The sequence below is a fragment of the Penaeus japonicus genome, unplaced genomic scaffold (genome assembly GCF_977035675.1).
Source record: "Penaeus japonicus unplaced genomic scaffold, GWHDUDI00000001_assembly GWHDUDI00000026, whole genome shotgun sequence".
NCBI classification, from domain to species: domain Eukaryota; kingdom Metazoa; phylum Arthropoda; class Malacostraca; order Decapoda; family Penaeidae; genus Penaeus; species Penaeus japonicus.
Genome location: NW_028234428.1, coordinates 3,155,124 through 3,180,123, shown reverse-complemented (window position 1 = coordinate 3,180,123; position 25,000 = coordinate 3,155,124). Strand labels below are relative to the sequence as shown.

General features: G+C 48.2%; 1 protein-coding gene across 1 annotated transcript in view; it reads right to left on the bottom strand.

Moving 5' to 3' along the window:
• Positions 1-25,000, bottom strand: part of LOC122254541 (G1/S-specific cyclin-D2) — a 91,442-nt gene that overhangs the window by 5,865 nt on the left and 60,577 nt on the right. Inside the window, exon 4 of the mRNA XM_043018261.2 lies at positions 2,632-2,867. Within this exon, the coding sequence (XP_042874195.1) occupies positions 2,632-2,867 (236 nt within the window). The remainder of the gene's footprint in view (positions 1-2,631; positions 2,868-25,000) is intronic.

The window sequence follows — 25,000 nt, the reverse complement described above, 5'->3', positions numbered from 1 at the left end:
GAGGAGGGAACGAACAGCTGATTGCTTGTGCTGGCCGCCGGGGAGAGCCGCCGTCGCCATCTTTGTTTTGGTTCTGAGTCAATGGAAGTTTCGTTTCGTTTCGTTTCTCGGTCGAGGATGGGGGCGTGACGCCGGGGTATGTCTGAGTTACGTTAGTCTTTCTGTCTTGGACCGGAAAGGAAAATAATGCCCGATATCAATGGAGAGAGCTTGATAAAGAGATGAAGAGAGAAAGAGAGAGAACAAGAAAGAGAGAGAGAGAGAGAGAGAGAGAGAGAGAGAGAGAGAGAGAGAGAGAGAGAGAGAGAGAGAGAGAGAGAGAGAGAGAGAGAGAGAGAGAGAGAGAGAGAGAGAGAGAGAGAGAGAGAGAGAGAGCAGGGTGTGTATGTATTTGCGGGTGGGCGCGAGGGGGTCAAGGCTCAGGTCAAGTGCGGGCGTGAGTCACCCCGGCAGCGGGCGGGCGAGGAGGCCGAGGCGGGTACTGTCCTGCTGGAGGATGTGTTATCCTGCACATCCGCCTTCCTACGTGTCTAGAGGACAGGAGGGGGAGACGGGAGGGGGAGACGGGAGGGGGAGACGGGAGGGGGAGACGGGAGGGGGAGACGGGAGGGGGAGGAGGGAGGGGGAGACGGGAGGGGGAGACGGGAGGGAGGGGAAAGGGGAAGGAGGAAGGAGACGGGAGGGATGGAATGAGAGAGAGAGAGAGAGATGAAGAGAGGGGAAGGAAGAGAGGAGGTTGGTGATTACATTTCTTCCTCTTTATAAAGGATCTCTCTCTCTCTCTCTCTCTCTCTCTCTCTCTCTCTCTCTCTCTCTCTCTCTCTCTCTCTCTCTCTCTCTCTCTCTCTCTCTCTCTCCCTCTCCCAGACTCTTTCTTTTTTGCATGGCCACGTATCAACACTTTCCTCCCTCCCGCTCCCCCTCCACCTTCTCCCCACAGATGCTCTCTGTAGTACCATTTAAGAACCTCCCCTCTCCTACCATGTGACTCCCCCCCCCTCCCCGAAAGAAAGAAAAATACAAATACAAAGGAGAAGAAGAGAAAAAAATGAGACGATGAAGACGATCATATAGAGAGAGAGATAGAAAGAGATAGATAGTGAGATAGATAGATAGATAGAGATAGATAGAGACAGATAAAGAGAATGAAATAGAGAGAGAGAGAGTAATAAATAGATAGATAAATAGATAGAGTAAAGAAATTTGGCAGATAGGCAGAGAAAGCAATAATTATTGCATTTCTGGCACTCCGCTTTTGTCTGCCGCCTAGACAGTTGTGTCTGCGGACGGCGGAAAGTTGGGGCGAAAATCGGAATGTTTATATGCGAACGGCGACGGTCAGCGATCGGGAGGGGGAGGGGGATGAACACTTGTATCTAAAACAAAATCAATCATAAAAAAGGAAGTATCTGTCAAGACTGGATTGAAGGAGGGAGACGCACACAGGTAAGAGAAGAAAATGATAAGCGACAGAGACAGAAAGGGAGAGAGAAAAAAAAACGATATACAACCAGACCAAATGTTAAATCAACGACTCACGAGATCCCCCAGCTCCCTAGCCACCTGCACATACACACGCACGCACGCAAGAAAAAGAAAGAAAGAAAAAAATCTACGGCCACAACCGCCCGTGTTCCAACTCCGCAGCTCCATCTGTCCACAGCCCCGCCCACAGCGACGGGAGAACGAAAGCAATATTTTGATAATCAGCTTGACGCAGTGTCGCGCGTCTTATCAGGACGGGGTCGGAGGTCAGTGACCCTTCCTAACTTTAAACGAGATTTTAGGGGGGAAGGGGGGGGGGGGAGTGGAGAGGATAGAGAAGAAAAGTAGGAAATATTGGAGAGAGGAAAGAAACTAGGAGAGATGAGTGTAGCGAGTAGTAAAAAGTGGGGAGAGGTGAGAAACTAGGAGAGAAAAAGAGAGTAGTAAAAAGTGGGGAAAGGAGAGAAATAAGAGGGAGAAAGAGAAAAGAGTAAAAAGTGGGTAGAGGAGAAGAGAGAAGGGAAAAGAGAAGAGAGAGGAGAAGAGAGAGAAGAGAAGGAGCAACAGAAAACGCCGCTTATCAGCCCAAGGTCTAGTTCATAAACGTAGGCTCAAGTGCCCTGTAAAAATGTCGAGCATACTGGTGTTTCTTATCGCCTATCAAAGTGAGTGATAAGAGAAGGGCCGCCATCGCTGCTCACAAGCCAGCAGCTCCGAAAATGCCTGCCTTGCAATTCTCAGCTATTTTCCTTTTAGGCAAGGCGGTCGTGGGTCTTCTTCTCTACCTCTTCGGTTCTAAACACTCAAAAAATCACACACACATATCCAATATAAGTACTTATCCAAAGGACAGAAATATATGAAATGTTGTAACTACGAGCACCTTTTTATAGCTTGTAAATAAAATATAAATGTTTATTTCCAAGATGCAAGAGGAAAAACACCAGCAAGATTCAACATGCAAGAAAATCTAACAGTTCGAAAAAGACACATACACACACACAAAAAAAAAAAAAAATGATCGAAACGTCAAATGCGCCTCGAAAAATTCAGGAAAATAAACAAACGAAAAAAGTAGACGAAGAAACATACATAAAATAAATATATACATAGATAAATTTACACGAGAGAAGAAAAAAAACTTACGGTGTCAATCTGCGTGATGGCATGCAGACTGTGGTAGAGCTCCTGCATGTATTGCTGCGGTGTGGTGGGCGCGCCCCTTGCCTTGCTGCCGCCCACGGGCACGGGCGCCGCCGCCAGGGCCGCCGCCTCCGTCGCCGCTGCGCCGCCGTCGGTGTCGCGGATCAGCATGCCTTGCACCGCCGTGGCCACCGCCGCCGCCGCGACCATCGACGGAGGGTTCGACGTGAAGCGGGCGTCTAGGGAAGGAGAGGGCGGGAGGTGAGCATGATGGTCGAAATCGACATTGGATACAAGCGGTTTATCATCCTAACTGTAGGTTTGGAGGAAGGGAAGGACGAGGGAAAGAGAACGGAGGGGGAAGAAGAAGAAGAAGAAGAAGAAGAAGAAGAAGAAGAAGAAAGAGAGAGAATACCACACACCGACCATTCCATTCGCATCTTTTGGTCGACATTCCCCCTTCCGAAAGCCAACTTCTCGCCCTTAACTGCGCCAAGCCTCCCCTGTGTTCCCGTCCCTCGTGGTAGAACAATGCCCCGCGTAGACGGAAAGCGGGGAGACAAAGCGAACGGGGAGGGACAAAGGTGGAGGGATTAAAAAGAATTAAAAAAAAATAAAAAATAAATATAATGAAAGACTCGGAAACAAGAGTACGTTATCCAGTAAGCCATTCCATAAAGGCACCTTTTCAGCGTCACAGCATGGAATCGTGGGACTTCGAGAAGAGAAAGAGAAAAGGAGAGAGAGAAAGAGAGAGAAAGAGAGAGAGAGAGAGAGAGAGAGAGAGAGAGAGAGAGAGAGAGAGAGAGAGAGAGAGAGAGAGAGAGAGAGAGAGAGGAAGTGGGAAGAGATGGAGAAAATAGCGGAGAGAGGAAAAGGGAAAGAAGAAGAGAAAAAGGAAGGGGAGGAGAGGCCTTACCTCTCACTATAATGGCATTGTGTGTCCCCTCTTCCGATTTCCCCTTGAATCTTGTCCTTTACTTATTAATGGGGAGTGAAATAGGAGGAATGGGTGGGAAAGGGAGAGGAGGAATGGGAGGTGAAAGGAGAGGGAAGGTGAGGGGAGGAGAAACAAGTGGCTCTACAACAGGAGTTTGTAAGAGCTATTTTCTCGAGGGTCTGCATCAATACGTTCGGCTTTATAATCACAACAATGCATCCTTAAAGTGGGCATTAAGCGCGCGCGCGCGTGCGCACATAAACTATGCAGCACAAAACTATAAATAGTCAAAGTATAGGAACCAACAAACGCATGTCGATTATTATAACAGAGCAAATAAGAAAGGCAAAATGGAGCGAGAAAAGAACCTCTTCTCATCAAGAACAAAACCCAACCTTTCCTAAACTCACAGAAAACAAAAGCAAATCCAAACCAACGACCATAAACCCAATTCAACTCACGGATAATTTACTCATTAGCGACTGACCTACGAGGCTACGCCTCTCCTCCCCTCCCTCCCATCACCCTCCTCCCCAACCCCCCCCCTTCCCCTTCCTCCCGTGATCTCACCCTTAATCCTTTTAAAACACGGCTAAGTATGTGTCTACAAGACGGATTGGGTGAGACAATGACCGCCCACCGATGAGACAAAAGACGATCGGCAGGCCAGACATCACTTGAGGGACATCTCGATGACAAATGACCTTTGACCTGACCTTACCGGACCACGCCTCCGCACTATTCCTCATCCCCCTTTGCAAACGGAGAGTGAAATTGCAAAAAAAAAAAAAAGACAATCATTGTTGTTGTTCGTAAACTCTCATTTCTTTTTACTTTCTGGTGGAAAATTCGAATACCTTATCTTTTTCGTACGTGGTTTTTAATCTAAGAACACTTGTTTTTTTATGAGGGCAGACGAGGGAGAACTAATGAGGTAAGGCATGTGGCGGCTCCCTTGCCCGACCTCATTATGACCTCTCAACAGGGTACTAATGTCACACAAAGGGTCGTTTTCAAAGGTCAATTGATCTGCTAAGTGTCCCTTTGGGAAATAAAAAGGAGAAAAAAAGTATACACACACACCAGCCGTCATTAGACCTCCCATGCAAGGCGTAGGGGAGAGAAAAAATGCCACCAGTTATCTTCACCGCTAATTGCGCCGGGACCTGTTATCATCACCGTGATCCATCTCGCGAGTGTCATCGGGAAATGTTCTACAGCGATCGAACTACCAGTTTCGGGTGACACGATTTTTATTGAGGGGTGGAAGAACGAAGGTGATGAGGGGAGGGGGAGGAGGAGGAGGGGCAGGAGGAGGAGGAAGAGGCAGAGGAGGAGAAGGGGAGGGACAATGATGAATGGCAATAATTACACTATAATCGTAGAATGCATGTGGTTTCTCCGAAGGGGAAGGAAAAAACGATCGTGGCATTTTCATTCCTTCACTTTTTTTTTCTCGTAATCTTAATCTATGAGACTCATCAACAATATATTCACACAACTGAAGCGCTAACGAAGGGAACGAGTATAGAATAATGAGAATTACCAAGAAGACTGACGAATGTCGTCAAAGATTTCGTCAATATGGTTCGGCCGGATTACCGATTTCTCTGAACGATACTTACTGTTGCTTTGAAATCTCTATCCTATCCCTATCCCTCTCTCTCTCTCTCTCTCTCTCTCTCTCTCTCTCTCTCTCTCTCTCTCACCTTATTCTAGGTCAATGGAGACGTATTTCCCAAACAAACTAAACAGGCTCTTTACCCATCCCCCCTCTATCTCTAAGCCTCCAACCCCTCCCCGCCCCATTCCCCATCCTTCTCCAGACCCCCTCCCCCCCCCTCACGGCAAACATGCTTCACATGCCGGCAAGGGACGCAAATAGGCCTACTAAACATGCAGGTACAAAGAGGGCTCCGGGGACTCGCTAAACGATCCTTCTGGGCGAGCCTCCGATCGCCTTGACCTCCTTTGCAGCGCCTATAAAACCCGGTGGGTGGCCCGAGGGTGCATGTGGGGGGGAGGGGGGTGTAGGTAGTGTGTGTGTGTGGGGGGGGGGAGTGCTTGGAGGGTGCATGGAGGGAAAGGGGAGGGTACATGGAGAGACAAGGAGGGCCAAGGAGGGAAAGAAAGTGGAAGAGGAGGAGGAATAGGCAAGGAAAAGGATGGAGAGAAAGAGGGTGATGAAAGGAAGAATTCATAGAGAAAATAAGAAGGAAAGGGATGGAAAAAAAAGGTTCCAGTGTTTTAGCGAAAGGAGGACACACACACTATCAAATCCCACACAAGCCAGTTCAAAAACAAAACAAAATGCAAAAAGGACCCATACCCCCACTTCTTTCTCGACCCCTCCCCCTCCCCCACCCACCAATCGTCCAGCGCCGAGGACTATCGTTCCATTATTATCCACAAGGGGCGCTCCAACCACCCCCTCAGCCCCTCGTCACCCCTACCTATGAACTCGCCCTTGTAGCCTCCCCCTCCCCCTCCCCCACTCCTCCCCCATCAGACATGGACCGGAGGGAAGCCAGACTTTTGTTCCAGACGAGAATGGAAGGAGGGAGGGGAGGGAGTGTAGAGGGTGCAGGGAGGAGAAGAGAGTAGAGAGGAAGAGGGGGGGGGGGCGAGGGCATTCGGTTACGTGAACTCCAGCGACAAAACATCTCCGGTGATACAAATTGTACAGACAGACGGAGAGAGACGGGCAGACGGACACACACGCGGACACACACACACACACTCATTCACTCACACACATAGACACACACACACACACACACACGAGGAAAGGGAAGAAAAAGAAAACGCTACATTCCACATATCAACGCTGTTCAGGTGGGAGGGAGGGGAGGGGGACGATGGACATGCAGGCGTGGGAAAGAGATAGAGAAAGATAGATAGATAGATAGATAGATAGAGAGATAGATGGGGAGATAGGGAGGTGGTTGAATGCATGGATACGCAGGAAGAGCCACGAAGACAGACAGGGAGAATTAGATAACAGTAAGGGAGGGGAAGATGGGGAGAGTGAGAAGCGAAAGGATGGGAGGGAGGGAGGGAGGGAGAGCAAGAGAAAAAGAGAGAAAGAAGGAGAGAGAAATAAAGAAAGAGAGAAAGAGAGAAATAAAGAAAGAGAGAAAGAGAGAAATAAAGAAAGAGAGAAAGAGAGAAATAAAGAAAGAGAGAGAAAGAAAGAGAGAGAGAGAGAGAGGGAGAGGCTGAAGAGGGGGAGGGGGATACGCATCGACGATTGGACTCAACAGGTATTTTTGGAATCCTTGGAGGAATGTCCTTTCGGGAGCAACAACATCCCACAAGAGAAGGAGAAGGTGGGAGGAGGAGGAGGAGGAGGAGGAGGAGGAGGAGGAAGAGGAGGAGAAAAGAAAGCAAGACAAAATAGTGAGTTTTTTCTTAATTACAATCGTGGAGGTGAAGAGAATGAAAGGAGGAAGAGAGGGGGAAAGGATAGGAGGAAGGGGAAAGGAAGAGGGGAGTATAGGGGGAGGAGGAAGAGGAGGAGAAAAGAAAGCAAGACAAAATAGTGAGTTTTTTCTTAATTACAATCGTGGAGGTGAAGAGAATGAAAGGAGGAGGAGAGGGGGAAAGGATAGGAGGAAGGGGAAAGGAAGAGGGGAGTAGAGGGGGAGGAGGAAGATGGGGAAGGAGAGGAGAGAGGAAGAGAACCTTTTGTATTCAAACGCACACGGCAAGGCAATCCATAAATCACTCGGTTCCTCATCATTTATCATATTTTTTCCGCGAAGAGAATTCTTTCGTAACTACAAACGTCACGAAAGCGCTTGCATTCTTCTCCTTACCTCCCCCCTTCCCGCTTCCCTACCCATCATGCCCCCTTCACGTGACCTCCAATGACCTCTCTTGCAAGACCGGAAGCCACTGGCTCGACATGCGTCAAAGTGAGAATAAAGGAAGAGAAACAAGGATAGGTGAATGAAGCCATGTAAAACAAAATCTTAAAACAAAGAAATGTAGGTGCAAAGAGAGTGAAGGAGAAGAAACAATAAATATTGTATAGGCGGAGACAGAAGGAGGGAGAGAAAGAGAAGGATAAGAGAGAGAGAGAGAGAGAGAGAGAGAGAGAGAGAGAGAGAGAGAGAGAGAGAGAGAGAGAGAGAGAGAGAGAGAGAGAGAGAGAGAGAGAGAGAGAGAGAGAGAGAGAGAGGAGAGGGAGAGAGCGAGAGAGTAAGCACAAGAGGAGAGTCTACGAGGGGTCAGGATTCCGGATAAACAAAAGAACGTCGAAAGAGGGAGCCGATTCTCCCCCCTCCCTTCTTGACACTCGCTTCTCGCACTGACAAACAAACACGCAGAAGAATAACACAACAACAGGAAGACAACATATAGACATAAGGTACACATGAAACATTCAGGGGACAGAGGACACACACACACACACACACACACACGGAAAATGACCAGCTAATTTACATATTAAGAGAGAGAGGGACAGGAGGGAGAAAGGAGACAGAGAAAGAGAGAGATTGAAAGCGTGTGTGTATGTGTTGTGTTGTGTGTGTGTGTGTGTGTGTGTGTGTGTGTGTGTGTGTGAGAGAGAGAGAGAGAAGCATATAGGCTGTAGAAAAGCTCTGCTAACAGGCCATTGACCAGGCACCAAGAGGCTAAGAAGGGTAGCTTCTTCATGGGCATACATTAGCTTCTTGAAAGGAGATGCCCCTAGATGCAAATCCTCTCTCCATTAACACGTTTCCATGAACCCGGAGATAAAAGGGAGAGAGGAAGAAAGGAGAGAGAGAGAGAGGGGGGGGAGGGGTGATGGTGAGAGAGAGATAGAGGGTGAAGAGAGGAAGAGACAAAGAGAGATGAGCGAGGTGGAAGGAGAGGGAATACGAGAGAGAGAGAGAACGAAAGAAAGAAAGAGAGAGAAAGGAAGAAGAGAAAGATAAGAAATACATAAGGGGGGAAGAGGAGGCAAGAATATGGAAAAGGAGACGGAGACAGACAGACAAACACACACACAAAACATTCCATCTACCACACAATTCAATTAATCCAATCTTATCCGATTCGATACACGAAATTACCTCCTGAGTGTAGTCGACCGCTTGGTCGGACACAGAAAGAAAGATGGAGAGAAATGGAAAGAGAGGAAAAGTGAGAGAGAGTGAGAGATAGAGAGGGAGAGAGAGAGAGAGAGAGAGAGATAAAGACAGATAGATACATAGAGATAAATAACTACATAAAGGGAAAGTAAAAGAGTGCGTTAGCAACACACAAAACAAAATAAAAAAAATAAATAAAACAAGAATAAGAAGACAGAGAAAGGAAAATAAAAGAAGGAACAATTTCTACCCCCCTTAAAAGAAAGAAAGAAAGAAAGAAAGAAAAAAAAAGGCTCAACCCGCTGTGGTCTTTTCCCGTTCAATTTCCGGACAGCCTGGGAGATTTCAACCTTGGGCGACCCTTTCGGTTTTACGCTGTGTTTATTTGGGTTCGTAAAAGAGGCGAGAGAGAACGAGATGACGAGAGAGCGAGAGAGAGAGAAAAAAAGAAAACGAAAAGAAATATTTTTCTATATATATCTATGTCTATATATCAATGCAGAGAAAGAGAGATAGACAGAGACAGATAGTAGGTAGGTTGGTTGGAAGATAGACACACTGATAGATATATAGACAGATTGCGAGACACGTGTTGAAAGCGAGTAAACGAAACAAGAACAAAACAAAAAGGTAAACAAATATTCAATCCACTTCCGCAGTGATATAGGCCCTCCACGTATCTATCACACACATCCACTGCAATTCTTCCTCCTCCTTCCCCTACCTCTCTTAATCCTTCCTCCTTCTCCTCCCCTTCCTTTTTTTCTTCTTCTACTGCCCTTCCTTATTCCTTCTCCTTCTCCTCCCCCTTCTCCTTCCCTTCCTAATTCTTTCTACGGAGAAAGGCAGACAGACAGACCTAAACATATCACTCGAAAAAAAAATAAAAAAAGAAAGAGGGAGAAAGAGAGAAAGAAAGAGAGAGAGAGAGAGAGAGAGAGAGAGAGAGAGAGAGAGAGAGAGGTACTTGAAAAAAACAACAACATACAAGACACAAAAATGAACATCATGCATAAACAAATAAACTCAAACATAAATATCATCACAGTAACATGTAATATATGACACATGCACTGGCAAATGTTTATGTGTGCGTGTGCGTATGTGTGTATGTGTGTGTGTGTGTGTGTGTGTGTGTGTGTGTGTGTGTGTGTGTGTGTGTGTGTGTGTGTGTGTGTGTGTGTGTGTGTGTGTGTGTGTGTGTGTGTGTGTGTGTGTGTAGGTAGATGAATGCATGTGTGTCAGTTCGTGTGTATGTATACTGTATGTGTGCACCCTGTCGCGGGCCTCTCCCCTGTCTCTCCCTCCCTCCTCCCCCTCCTGGGGAGGGGAGGGCAGGCGGGGAGATGAAGAGGGGGGGAGGGAGGGAGCCTGAGAGAGCCCGGGAACACACATTTCTCTCGCATACCACAGCCCGGACGATCCAGAGCTTCGTGGGAGTGAGGGAAGACCTCTCTTTCTCTCTCGTCTCTCTCTCTCTCTCTTATTCCACCTTCTCTCTCTCTCTCTCTCTCTCTCTCTCTCTCTCTCTCTCTCTCTCTCTCTCTCTCTCTCATCCCTCATCCTCTCCCGTGTTTCTCTCTCTCTTATTCCATTTCTCTCGTCGCTTCCTCTGTTTATCTAACTTATACGTGACCACAACTTCGGGTGGGAGTTGAGGGAGGGTGCGTGTGTAAAAGAAACAAGAGGCACAAAGGGGAAAGTGGGAGGACAGAAGGAGAGAGAGAAAGAGAAAGAGAAAGAGAAAGAAAAAGAGAGAGAGAAAGAGAGAGAGAGAAAGAAAGAAAGAGAAAGAGAGAGAGAGAGAGAGAGAGAGAGAATAAAGAGAGAGAGGATGGAGAAATGAGAGAGAGAAACTATCCAAGATGGCATCAGGGTAGTAGTCTATGCCCTCCCCCTCTTCTTTCCCTCTTCCCCTTCCCCCTCCTCCTCCTCCTCCTCCTCCTCCCCCTTCCTTCCCCCGCTCTCCGTCTGGGAAAACTAAGATGCATTGTCCCGCCAGGCCCTCACAGACACCGGCGAGGGGGGGGGGCGAGGAGGAGGAAGAGGAGGAGGAGGAGGAGGAGGAGAGAAGAATAAGGAGGAATAGGAGGAGGAGGAGGACGAGGAGGAGACTAGATAAAACAGGGGTAGTAGACAGATAAATCGATAGACAAATTGACAGAGAGAGAGGAATAGATAAGTAGTCCGATAAACAGATATATAGACATATAGTGAAAACATGAGAAACAGAAAGAGGAATAGGAATAGAAGCAGGAAAGAATAAGAGATGGAGAAGGAAGAAGATAAGAAAGAAGAGGAGGGGTAGAAGGGAGACTATGCGCCGTAGTCAGGGCACAAGAAGGGCGAAAGAGGGCTATATATTTTTCCTGTGCCACACACTAACCATTTTCTGGGACACCCTCGCTCCAGGGTTTGTTGGGGGAGGGGGAGGGGGAGGGCGAAGAGAGGCGGTCTCCTTAGACCCTGGGATACTTTCGTCCGAGGCATCAAGGGACATGAGAGAGAAAAAAAAAGAAAGGAGAGAGAGAGAGAGAGAGAGAGAGAGAGAGAGAGAGAGAGAGAGAGAGAGAGAGGAGGGGGAGAGGGCTGAGAGACAGAGACAGACAGACAGACAGACAGACAAACAGATAAACAGACAGAGAGAGAGAGAGAGAGGAGATAGGCAGAAAGGTATTTCCGATTTCACCAAGAACACTACGGCTGGCAGGACCAATTATCAAAAGAACTTTTTTTCTGGTAAATGCTAACACTCCTTTCACTTGGTTATAACCAAGAAATAATTGGAGAGAGCGAAAGAAAGAGAGAGAGAGAGAGAGAGAGAGAGAGAGAGAGAGAGAGAGAGAGAGAGAGAGAGAGAGAGAGAGAGAGAGAGAGAGAGAGAGAGAGAGAGAGAGAGAGAGAGAGAGAGAGAGAGAGAGAGAGAGAGAGAGAGAGAGAGGATGTTTACTAAATATTCCCCGCGACTCACAAAGGCGAGGCTGACCCCCCCTTCACCCCCACCAGGCAGCCTACCTCGCGGTAGCTTATGGCAATAAAGAAAGGCCAGGTGCCAACTGGTGAACCCCGGCGAAAACGAAGAACAAAAAATTATTACAGCTAAATAAATCCAAAACATTATTCCTCTCACACCGGCTGTTTCTGATGTGCTCTTCCGTTTTTCGTTGCGCGAAATGTCTTAAGGGGAGACTCGGGTTAACTGACGCGCCATACAAGAAATATATTGACCGAGAGAAAGAAAAAGTGAGATATTGGCAAAACCATTTCTTATCTCGTAATAAACGGTGTTTTGAAAACGGTAAATGGCTTAGATAAACAGAGGCGAGCATAGCGCACAAAAGGGGTCTTACAAGAGGATTTTTGGGTAATAAATACGGTGTCGAGGCCATTTATCACAGGGAAGTAGCAAAGGAAAAGAGAGAAAAAAAAATAATTTTACAATCTCGAATCCGCAAAATGCACAATACGTGACAACAACAGTATATTGACAATTAACCCCAGCGCGAATATAAATAAAGTAAGAAAATAAAAATCCTAACAATACCATTAAAGCGTATAACATAAAAAAAAAAAATGATAACAACAGCAAAAACTAACAACAAACAAAATAACGACGACAACAACTACAACGCCCACCCATCACCCAGAGAGGAAAATGACCATTACAGCCGTCATTTCACGTCATTTCTCGAGCCCTCACTTCTCTCCAAAACATCCATTACTCCCCAAAAGAACACGGCGATTGTCTCCCTCGGCGGCACTTCGGCCCTTCAAAGACAGCACTTGTAATGGCACTGGCACTGGCACTCCTCAGCTGATGTCAACGTGAAATATTTCGGAAAGACGTCTACCAATGAGAGAAGTGATATTAAGTACGATATAATAAAGAGGAAGAGGAGGAGAAGGAAGAGGAACTTGTTTACGAAAATGTGTAGACACAACAAGGTCGTCGGTGAAGGAGATATAGTACATACAAATAAATAAATAAATTAAATAGAGGGAGATGAGTTCTTAAACTATACTTATATTGTGTTTCGTCGAAATAAATACATTTCCCTTATTTTCTTAAAGTATCTTTTACTTTCATTATAATTATTGTCCTCGCAGCACCCTGTAGTTTTGGGGTAAAACGATTATCATTCGACAGATACGAATCACCTCTTTGTAGATGTATTTTTGTTTCTGGAGAATTCCCTAACATTCCTTATCGACGATCAAAGTCACAGCCGAAACACAAGTACCTAGAGTCCTTGACCATCGCAGGGGAAGGAATCAAAAGAAACCCCGACAAAACTAATAACCTGAGCCGAGAAGAAAAAGGAGCGCGCCATTTTCCCCGAAACTTCACAAAAGAGAGAACGGAAAAAAAAGGACGAATAAAGGCAGACCGTCCGGACACTCCTTCTCGCACAAACACAAACAAAACAAAACATGAAAAAATCCCCAGCAACAAACACGCACGAGACAAAAGGGCAAGGCGAAGCGTTAAATAAAAGAAAAATAGAAGGAAACAGGGCAATTAAGCCATTCCTTCCCTTATGTAACCCTCCTCCTCCTGCTGTTGCCTATGGGCGCGGCGGAGAGGCCTTGAGGGTGATACCGGTAAGCGTTTGTGTGTCACAGCCTACAAGCCAATTAGTCTATGTCTACGTCCACGTTGCGGCTGGGTGTAGCAGTGGGGGTTGGGGGGGGGGGGCAGGCCATGAGAAGCGGTTGTTGGTCACCGCAACCGCAAGTCCGGCCGCGGTGCTGCTCCCGCCCGCTGACCGCCACGACCGCCATCCACTTGGCGCCAGAACGGGGAGCAGGACAGTTCCCGCCAAATATTTCCCGCCAAAAAACTTGGGGGTCTTTCCCGCCTAGGCCTAAGGAGGACCCTACTTTACTCCCTGCCCTCTCGCCCCTCCCGCACTCCGTCAGCTAGGAACGCCCCCTCACTCTCCCTCTCCTCTTCCCTGGGTCGGACTTCCTCTCCCCTTCCATTCCTGTCCCGAGGAGGAAGGGATAGGAGGATGACCTCTGTCAGCCCCAAGGAAGAGGCAGGGGGAGGAAGTGAAGAGGAAGGGGAGAAGGGAAGTAGTAGGGAAAGAGGAGAAGGGGAGCAGAAGGAGAAGGGGAGAAGGGGAGTAGCGGGGGAGAGAGGAGAGGAGATTTCCTTCTGAAATATGACTACTCCGTTCTTTCGAAGAATAGACACCATATAATGGGCGGAGCAGGAAGAACTGTTCCTACAAAGTGTCGGATGCTAAGACGAATATGATATTTTGGAAAGGCGATGGAGAGTCGAGCAATCACTTCCTGCCATTTCCAAAGTCTTTTTCTCTACATCTTGTAACAACTATGAACAAGAAAAAAGATGCCCATATTACCCATACTAACAAAAATAAATACATGCATTCATTCATACACACAAAACACCCATCCATCCTTATGTAAAGAAAGACAAGCAAAGGAAGAAGGACAAAGAGAGTCAGACAGAGAGAAACAAAGAAACTCAGACTCTGAAAAATAGAAACAGGCAGACATACATACAGAGAAATAGGAAGAAAAAAAAAAGGAAAAGAGGCCACCAGAAAAATGAAGACCTCACTGCGAGGGCTCAGCGGCAGCCATAAAGAACAGCCCACGAGAAGCGCGAGATCCGCCCACGGTCGACGGCGAAGGGGCGAGGCCAGGAGACAACGCCCTCGGCCCCTGCGTGATAAGAACCTTTATTTTGTGTAAGCTTGATTAACGAAGATAAGGCGGCGAAGTCACTCGCCCGGGCACCGATCCGAACAACGCCGCCGACATATTGACATTCCTGGTAGAGTAACATCCTCGATTTCTTGGCTGATAAACAACTGAATAAATATTGCGTAAAAAAAAAGATAAATCAGAGAAAACAAAGCCAAATTCCAAGAGACAACACCGATGAAAGGCTAAAGCTCCCGCGACACAAACGCTTTTAGTCTCGTCCGAACAAACAGTTTTCTGGAAGAGTTCAAACAATGGCTTCAGCAGACGACCATTAAGAGCTATCGGCGGCGACACGAAGGTGTGTCGTGTTAGCGAGAAGGCGTGTGAACGATCTCGTTTCGACCTCCCTCCCCATTCCCTTTCTCCTCCTTCCCTTTCTCCCCCTCTTTCTTGAACTTTTATTGACCCTTTCTTTCTGTCTCGTAGTGTGGTCTCGTGGACGCGCCATTTTCACGGGAGGAACAGAGAAATGGTGTTACTAAAATCTATGCCTATTCTATACTCTCTCTCTCTCTCTCTCTCTCTCTCTCTCTCTCTCTCTCTCTTTGGCCCTGACTTGCCTCCGCCCTTCACAGGCACTCCTATGAAGGGCTTCTCTCTTTTGTTTCTTCCCTTCTTCATCACTGACCTTTTACTTCATTTCTTCTGCACCTCTCTTTCACCCTATATTTTGATAAACTCCTCTCTCTCTTCTTGTGGATATCCTCCAGCAGTTGCCTTGGACTTTTCCTCCCCCCTCCTCTCGCTCTCCTTCTATCCCTCCCTTTCCTCTTGATTGAGCACAGCCACTTCGGGTTCCCTTCCCTCCCAATAGCATCCCTTCTCTTTCTCGCTTTCCCTTTCCTCTCTCTCCTTCTCCGTCTCCGTCTCCTTCGCGCTTTCTTTTTTCCTTTTCTTTCCTCCTTTCCTTTCGCTTGACTCTCATCTGTCTCTTGCTTCTTCTTCCCATCCATCTTTTACCTCTCTATCTCTCTCCATTTTCCTCCTTCTCATCTAGAGGCCGCGGCAGTACAGCAGTGACTTCGACTCCGTAAATTACTCGCCAGAAATTACGTGTCGCGCCCCACAAAGAAGCGATTACGGAGGGGCGTCGCCGAAGCTGCCACCCCCCCCCCTTTCCCCACTTCTCCTTTTCCCCGTCATCTTCTAATTGTCTACTTCTCTGCATATTTTCCCCTTAGACCTTTCATTCTCTCCATAGCTCCTCCTCTTCTTCTAGCTTTCCCCTCCTTCCTTTTCCCTTTTAAACCTTACATTCACCTCGACCCCTACCCCACTTCCCCAATTCTCTTCTTGCTATCTATCCTCCTCTTTAGTATACCGTACCTGTCACCCCCTCCCCTCCCTCCATCCCTTCAGCCGCTCGTATGATTCAAAAAATAAATAAAATAAACAATAAATGATAATGAATAAATAAATAAATAAAAAGAATGAAAAGACGTGCATTCCAAGTCTTCTCACCCCCCCCCCACCCACCCACTCCTACTCTTCCTTCGGGGACACCTGTCACGGCGGGCGCGGCAAACACACCTGCTCCCCCTCCTTCCCCTCCTCCCCTTTTCCTCTACCACCCCTTCCCTCTCTAGACCTCCCCTCCCCCCTCCCAGCTCTTCTCATCCCCTTACGTCGCGCGCGCAAATAGGCCTACTCAAAGCGCACATTGGGACGCACGCACGCACGCACGCACAAACACACCACCTGCAGAGGGAGACTGCTGTTGCGACAGAAGGGGCCAGTCCCTCAGCTGGTGCAGGAGCCATAACAGGTTATTCTCAAGAAGTTGACCTTTGGCGGGAACGGAGGTCGTGGCGGCATTCAAGTTCAATCGGCGTGAACGTAAGGATTTTACTTAGGTTTAAGAAAGGGAGAGTGAGCGAGAGAAAGGGAGGGAGGGAGTAAAAGATAGAGGGAGATAAAGTGAGTGAGTGAGAGAGACGGAGAAGGGGAGGGGTGATGGAGGGACGGAGAGATATGTACTAACGGAAAACGACAACGAAAATTTCAACCCTTTCGCCGGTACACTATCTTTCTTCCCCCCCCCCCCCACCAAAAAAAAGGAGAGGAAAGAAAACAGGGGAACATGAATAAAAAGCCATAAATAACATTCCTCCTCCCTCGTCTCCCCTCCTCCCCTTTCAATTCTTGAGTCCCCACTCCCTCCCCCTCCCAATTCCTGCCTCACGTCTCTTCTCCTTTCCGTATACCTGCTTTTCACCTCCCTCCCCCGACCCCCCCCCCCGTTCCCTTACCCCCTCTTCCTTACTGAGTTACTCTTGCCCCGTCCCCTCTTCAGTCGTCTGATGTCGTTAAGAAGACGACGACAAGAAGACGCACTGGTAATTGCGTCGCCACTAATGAGAGCAAGTAATGAGTTGCTATAAGATGGGGGGAGAGGAAGGGGGGGGGTAGCAAGAAGGAAGAGGAAGATGACGAATAGCCTTCGACCCTTCGGCATGCCAAAAAGAGAGGAAAAGGAAAACGAAAGAAAAAAGAAAGAAAAAAAAAACGTGACGCAGACATGCACTATTTCCGTCTGTCTTTCTGCACAAGCTGCCCTGCGCCCGCCCTCCTTACCCCTTCCTCTACCACCAACCCACGCTCTTTTTTCATTCTTCCTCTACCGCCTCGACCAAAAATACGCAGAGCTAGAAACCTAGCAGCTGATAGCCCGAAGTGGCCTCTTAAGGTAAAGTCAATGCGATTCAGTCGGTCACCTGGCCGTCTGCACCCCCCTCTCCCCCTCCCCCCTCAACCAATTACCCGAGTTACCCGCATAACCACGTGACCGAAATGGCTGGGTGGTCCGAGAGGTAAAGGCAGAAGGCTAATGATTACTTTTTCTATCTCTCTCTCATTCTCCCATCCCCTCCCCCCTCCCCCCAAGTCCCAACCCGTTTTTCCGACACCCAAATGATAACATCCATCTATCCCCCCCACCCCCTCGAAATAATAATAATGACTCCGGAGATGAGACGAACCGTTTTCCACACGCGTGCGCGCCTTCCACATGTGCCTGAGCTCGCAGGTTCCAATTAAAAACAATCCCCCCCCAAAAAAAAAAAAAAAAAAATGAGAGGAGTAGAGCGGGAAGGGAAGGAGGGAGGGGGAGGGAGGAGGAGAGCGGGAGCGTCTTGAAGAACACGCGGCGCACGTGAGCCCCGCAGGCCGGCCATCTGTCCGCCTGTCCGTCGTTCGTCGGCGCCGCGGCATCTGGACGGGGCGAAGGGGCATCCGCCCTCTCAACTTCCCATTCCGGAGTCGCCTTCTTAATATCGGCCTTTTCATTTCTTACAGAGATGTTTAAGTCATACTCTCCCTTTCTCTCTCCCTCTCTCTCTTTCTCTCTCTCTCTCTCTCTCTCCCCTCTCTTTCCCTGTTTCCCGTACCCCCTTTCCTCTCTCTTATTCTTCCTCCCTCCTTCCCCCTTTCTTCCCGTTCCCTCACTCTCCCTCTCTCTCCTTCCGAACTCTGCCAGATGTTCACCGCCTCCCTCCCGTCTGGAGAGACACGGGGGCAACACTGAAATATGACTCACCATTATATCTCCGTCTGCGAGGCGTGGACGTCCCCCCCCCTCTCTCTCTCTCTCTCTCTCTCTCTCTCTCTCTCTCTCTCTCTCTCACACACACACAGTTCAATGTCTCAATGGCGGAGGAAGTGAAAAAAAGATAAAACTATGCGAGAGGATGCGGCACGAGTTACGATAGACTAATAACCTCAGTCGGGCATATGCCACGTGTGGATCTCATGATCTATATGGGCGGTCGGGCGGACAGGATGGGGGTGATAGAGATGTAGATAGATGGATAAATAGAAAGATAGAGAGTTTGGATGGAAAGAGAGAGAGAGAAAATACCGTGAAATATCAAATCCGAGGAATAACTCAAACACTCTCACCCTTGTATCCCCATCCTGTCCCCAAAGAATAAGACCCCCCCCCTTTCTCACCTTTACTCTCTCGACAGGTCGGAAAGACTAAAAGACTAAGCAGCAGATGGCAAACCAACACACACACACACATACCAACACACACGACCGCCCGCGCACACAACATGGCACACGACAAGAAATCTGAAGACGCCTCGAGCGGACATCAACGAGCGCGCACGTGCCATATGGCGTATAACACACACACACACATACACACACACACACACACGGACACTAACACACACGCGCACTCGCACACACGAGACCATTACGGCACACGACTAAGCCCCCCTCCCCCATGAACCACTCCCCCCACCCCTTGCGCACACCGCCTTGCAGCAGGCGGGTTTGGTATAATTACGGTGATCTTTCGACGAAATTGCCTTCTTCGTCTTCCTCTCCGCTTTTCCTCCGCTTCCCGAAGGTTTAATTAAGGAGGAAGGCAAAGGGGAGAGAGAAGAGAGGGGGAAGCTACTGTCTCGGCTCAAAGAGAGGGGGAAGCTACTGTCTCGGCTCAAAGGGAGGGGGAAGCTACTGTCTCGGCTCAAAGGGAGGGGGAAGCTACTGTCTCGGCTCAAAGGGAGGGGGAATCGGATGAAGAGGGAGGGAGGAAGGAAGGAAGAGGAAAGAAGTGGAAGTAATTGGGTAGAAACGAGAGGTATGAGGCAGAGATTGGAAATAAATAAAAAAGGACGAAAAATAGTTTATAAAAAAAAAACGGAAAAAAACAACAATCAAACAAGACAAACCGACCAAAACAAGGGGATATGGGTCATGAGGGGAGGGAGGGGAGGGAGGAGGGGCGGGGGGGGGGGGGGTAAAGGGGAAAGAGGCCGAGACGAAGGAAGGAAGAGAGACGCAACAGGTAAAGGAAGATCGGAGCTGAGGTGCCGAAGGAAAGTGAAAGCCAACACGCCGGTGATGTCGCAACCTTTGTCTTTTTTTCTGGACGGCGGAATTACTCAGGGGAGGGAATGAGGGAGGGGGGAGGGAGGGAGGGAAGGAGGGAGGGAGGCAGGGGAGAAGGTGGGAGGAAGGGAGAGTGAGAGGGAAAATGGAGATATGATAGAGAAAGAAGGGTTTTATAATTACATAGATACATTGAGACATAATATATACATATATATATATATATATATATATGTATATATATATATATATATATATATATATATATATATACATATATGTGTGTATATACATATACAAAGCAGAAAGGAAGAAATGAAAAAGGTAGAGAGCGAGAGCGAGCGAGAGATCAAGAGAAATATAGAAAGAAAGACAGATAGATAAATAGGGAAACAGAAAGAAAGAGACAGAGAGAGCGAGGGAGAGCAAGCGAAACAGGAAGTAGATAAGAAGAGTAGGGAGAGCGGAAGAGAGGGGAGGGGGGGGGGATGTTAGAGGGATGTTATAGAGGCTCTAAGACGGTGATTTACCTAGGCTTAACGTGCCTTTATGGGCCTGAAATCGTCGCGAGTGCCCATAGGTCACGTGGTCTTAGGGGTGGGGGTGGGGTGGTGGGAGGAAGGAGGGGAAGAGGAGAGTAGAGAGGAAGAAAGGGGAAGAGAGGGGATAGGGAAGAGAAAGGAAGGGAGGAAGAACGGGAAAAGTGGGGACTTATTAAAAATTTACATAAGCCTGACTCCACGAGATTTTATTAATATGTGTGTGTGTGTATATAATATATATATATATATATATATATATATATATATATATATATATATATATATATATATATATATATATATACATATATATCCATTACTTCCTCAAGAGGCTCTTTTTCTCTCTTTCATTCTCTCTTGCTCTTTTACCTACTTTTTCCCTCACGATAGAGCCTCTCCTTCAGGTCTTGCAACACACACACACACACACACACACACACACACACACACACACACACACACACACACACACACACACACACACACACACACCAGCTGGTCGAGCGGACAACCCCCTCCCCCCACCTATCCAACTTCTATCATCCTATCACCCCCTCCTTCCTCCCTTTACCCCCCTACCCTTACCCAGGGGTCAGCACCTCCAAGGAAACAGTCCATATTCCTCCCCTTTTCCCGCCTGTCGCTCCTCCTCCGCTACGCCCTTGTGGCTTAGTGGGATAAGGTTCAAAATACCTTTTTCTTAGTTTATGTCGAATCCTATCTTTTGAAAGCGTCCTTCTAGCCGGTGGGCACAGGGTCGAAATCTTTAAGTGATTGGCTAATTCTCTCTCTCTCTCTCTCTCTCTCTCTCTCTCTCTCTCTCTCTCTCTCTCGAAGGGGAGGGGAAGGGAGGCGATTTGAAGTGTCGGAAGTCGACCTTATGTCAAAAGACGGAAGGAACAATATCCTGCAAATTGTAGAAGGGAGGAAAGGGAGAAGAGGGATGAAAGGGGTGAAGGGTAAGGGGAAGGGAGGGTGGATGACAGGGGAGAGTGGGAGGGAGGGGGAAAGGGAGAGAGGAGGGGAGGGACAGGGGAGAGTGGGAGGGAGGGGGATAAGAGGATGAGGGGGAAAGGGAGAGAGGAGGCGAGGTAGGGGAATGAGAATACAATAGTGGGCACAAGCGATCTTAAGGGAGTCATTACAGGGGGAGGGGGTGGGGGTGGGGGGAAGGGGACGAAAAAGAGGATGGGGGGAAATTGTGAGAAAAAATTGGGATGACATGGTAAGCGCCCGAGCGAGAGGAGGGAGGGAGGGAGGGAGGGAGAGAGGGAAAGACAGCGAGTTGACAGACTGATAGATGGTGATAGAGCTATAGATATTGAAAAAAAAGTTATACGAAGTGGCAAGTGAGTCAACTTTCTTTCCCTTCTATTCTATTTCTTTCTTTATTCCTTATCTTCCCCTTTCTTCTAATTCTGTGTTTATCCACTTGTCTGTCTGTCTATCCATTTGTCTGTCTGTCTGTCTCTCTTCTCAGCACCGGGTTCTGTTTCGCCATTCAATTTCCGCTCTCCACCCCCCCCCTCCTTCCTCCGGTGAATGAAGTCTATTAACCTAACCGTCTCGCACGGGATAACAGCCCTTGTGTGCTACTGACACAGAGACCTTGAGACGCCAGAGTTTTTGGGCCACCTGGCAAAATGGGCCGCTCCATAGATAGGAAAAGAAAACAAAACGAAAAGTAAAATAAGTTGAAATTTGTAAAAATACAGGTTCTAACCCCAACATGGCGGTCACATCTTGAACGGAATGCGGTTGATTTGGCAAATTAAAAGTATAATGTGGAACTAATTACTTTTAGAGATATAAAGTGTATGTGGGCAACACACACATACATACACACACTCCAAGTCAGGATAAGCTGATGTGTTTAATTGCTCCCACCAAAAAAAGAAAAGACTAGAAGAAAACAACAATTCCCAACTGAAAAAAAACAAAGGACAACACACAAACAAGATGCGCAAAAAAAGGTTTAATTGTCCCGTCTGAGAGCGCGGGAAACAACGAGCTCAAGACTACCTTCTGTTCGCCCCATACACATGTGGACACAATCGGAAGGCGGGCGAGTTTTTTCTTTTTTCTTTTTTCTCGCGTTTCTTTAAATATTCTCTTCCTTTCTTTATCTTCTTTTTGGTTTTATTTACTTAAGGGTCTCAATGGGAAAAGAAGAATATCAGAAACCAAAAAAAAGAGAGAATAAGCACTTCTAAAAGTAAAACGAACGGTGGCGCCAAAATTTTGATTTACTTGGAGCGTCTCGTCACAGAAAATCTTTCGGGAAGAACGGCCACGCGACCGTAAAATCATTCCACACATTTCGAAATGAATGAATTAAGAACAAAATACAAATCGTAAATAGAGACCACGTATTTTTAAAAAACGAACCCCAGAAGAAGAAGAAGAAGAAGAAAAAAATAAATAAATACATGCATAAAAAAGAAAAGCGCCATCATCATCGTCCTCTCTTACACGCCTCAGGAGAACTCCATCTCTCGATATGATTTAATCAACGTTATTCACGACGACTCCCTCCACCCCCACCCCCACCCCTACCCCCACCCTCTACCCCACTCCACCCCCCACTCGGCAGCCAGAGGAGGACTATCGAGTGTCAGTGTCCCTCGGCCGATGTCCCATTCATTGTCTCCCCGCGCACAGGAATCTTATCCTGCAGGACTTTAATCCGGCATGCTGGTCCTCCTCCTCCCTCCTCCCTTGTCCTATTCCTCTTCCACCTCCTCCTTCATCCAATCTCCCCCCCCCCCCACCCTGCCCCTAGCCCTTCGTCTGTCGCCTTGCACCCCCCCCCCCTCCTCTTCGGTTGCTCTCGGAGGCACGACATTAAAGTGAAAACGATCTCTTTGAGGCTGGCGTCGCGGGGAGCCCTGGCGGCGACCGAGACTGCTGCGGGTGTAAGGAGAGAGGGAGAGGGAGAGGGAGAGGGAGAGGGAGAGAGGGAGAGGGAGAGAGAGAGAGAGAGAGAGAGAGAGAGAGAGAGAGAGAGAGAGAGAGAGAGAGAGAGAGAGAGAGAGGGAGAGGGAGGAGAGAAATAAAAACACAGGGTGCTGAAAAGGACTGGGAGAGCGAGAGAAGTAGAGAGAGAAGAGAAAGAAGGAGAGAAAGAGAGAGAGAAAGAGAGAAGGAGAGAGAGAGAGAGAGAGAGAGAGAGAGAGAGAGAGAGAGAGAGAGAGAGAGAGAGAGAGAGAGAGAGAGAGAGAGAGAGAGAGAGAGAGAAGGATAAGGAGGGTTAAGAACACCCCCCCCCCACATCCATCCCTTTCCCTCCCTCCCTCCGCCCTCCCCTTACCAGGACGTCAACAAAAGCTCGTGCGAATCATCGAGAAGCGAAGACAAAAGCTTCCTCAACGACGCAACGAACGCGCAAACGACAAAAGGACTTCTCGCCGCCTCTTCTCCCCCCCCCATTCCCCCATTCCCCTCTCTCCTACCCTACCCACCCACACCCACCTCACAACACTAATTCCCCCCCACCCCCCTCTCCCCGCCCGCATCAAACCCCACCCACCCACCCACTCTCGCCCACCTACCCGCTACAAAAGTATTATCTTGCAGGATCGTGTCACGCCCATCCGCCCACACGCCCACAGAGCACGTGCAAAGAGGATGATCGACTCTGCTAATGAGATCCTTCGCTTCCCGGAATGCCCGCTATTTTTTTTCTCTCTCTCTTTATTTCTTTTCATTTAGGCCTACTCGCCGGGGAAGGGGAGACTTCAACGGGTAGGCATAAGGTGATCAAGGGCCTTCGTGGGGGAGGGTTAAGTCTGTTCTGGTCTATTTTCGTGAACACTTAATTGAGTTAAAGAAGCGTTTATCATCGTCATTACCATCATTTTCATATTTTACTGTTGCTATCAATTGCCAATCTGGAGAGAGACATGGAGAGATGGAGAGAGAAAGAGAAAGAGAGAAAGAGAGAAAGAGAGAGAGAGAGAGAGAGAGAGAGAGAGAGAGAAAGAGCAGAACAGGGATAAAACCGCAAAGCACAAGATAATCCACTAATGACCAAAGAAACGGCAGGCAGGGACCTTGTTTGTCTCGGAATGACAAAAGTCTAAGACAAGTGGGGGTGAAGGGGGGAGGGGAGGGGTGGGAGGACGAGAGAGGGAGGGAGAAGGAGAGGGAAAAGGGAAAGAGGAAGGGGAGAGGGAAAAGAGGAGGGACGGGAGGAAGAGGGAGAGGGAAAAGAGGGGGGAAATGGCGGAACGAAGAATAAAGGAAGTATAAGAAGGAGAAGAAGAAGGATGAAAAGGGAAGGAGAAGGGGAGGGGACGCAGAAGAGGAGGGGGAAAGGAACCAGAAGAAAGATGAGGAAAAGGGAAAGAGCCTGACAACACAAACACATAAAAGGACAGACGGTAAACTAGACCACAACAGTACCTGAGGATAAGAACGAAGAGGAGAAACAAAGAAGAAATTCAAGAGGAATGAGGAAAGAAGACACTGAGAGATCGGCAGTTGAGAGAAAGTTCTTCCTTCAGTCGATAGAAGGAGAAAGAGAGAATTACTAGACAGGAATCTTCCAAGGACTCTGGTGCTGTCCCCTCTAACACGACTTTAGGACGGGCCATAAGGCTATAACCCCGACTTCCATTCTTCGCCCTCCCCCCTCCCCATCCCCCCTTTTCCATCCTCCCCTCCTCTTTTCTCATCTCCCATTCCCTTCTCCGTTCTCCCTCCCCTCCTTTCCATACTTCCCCTTCCCTCCCAAATCTTTTCCTCCTTCTCCCATATCCTCATGTCCACCTCTTCCCCTATCCCCATCTCCATCCCCCTACCCCTTCTACTACACCCTCCCCCTTCCACCATCAAAAAAAAAAGAAAAAAAAAAAGTCAAAGCCCACCCATCCTGGCCTCCTCAAGCCTCGCCCCATATCTCCTAATCACACAGCTCGCAGGACCAACCCGGCGAGAGAGAGAGAGAGAGAGAGAGAGAGAGAGAGAGAGAGAGAGAGAGAGAGAGAGAGAGAGAGAGAGAGAGAGAGAGAGAGAGAGAGAGAGAGAGAGAGAGAGAGAGAGAGAGAGAGAGAGAGAGAGAGAGAGAGAGAGAGAGAGAGAGGAGAGAGAGAGAGAGAGAGAGAGAGAGAGAGAGGGGGGGGAGAGAGAGAGAGAGAGAGAAAGAGAGAGGAAGAGAGGGAGAGAGAGAGAGGAAAAGAGGAAGAGAGAGGGAGAGGGAGAGAGTGGGCGAGAGAAAGAGAAAGAGAAAG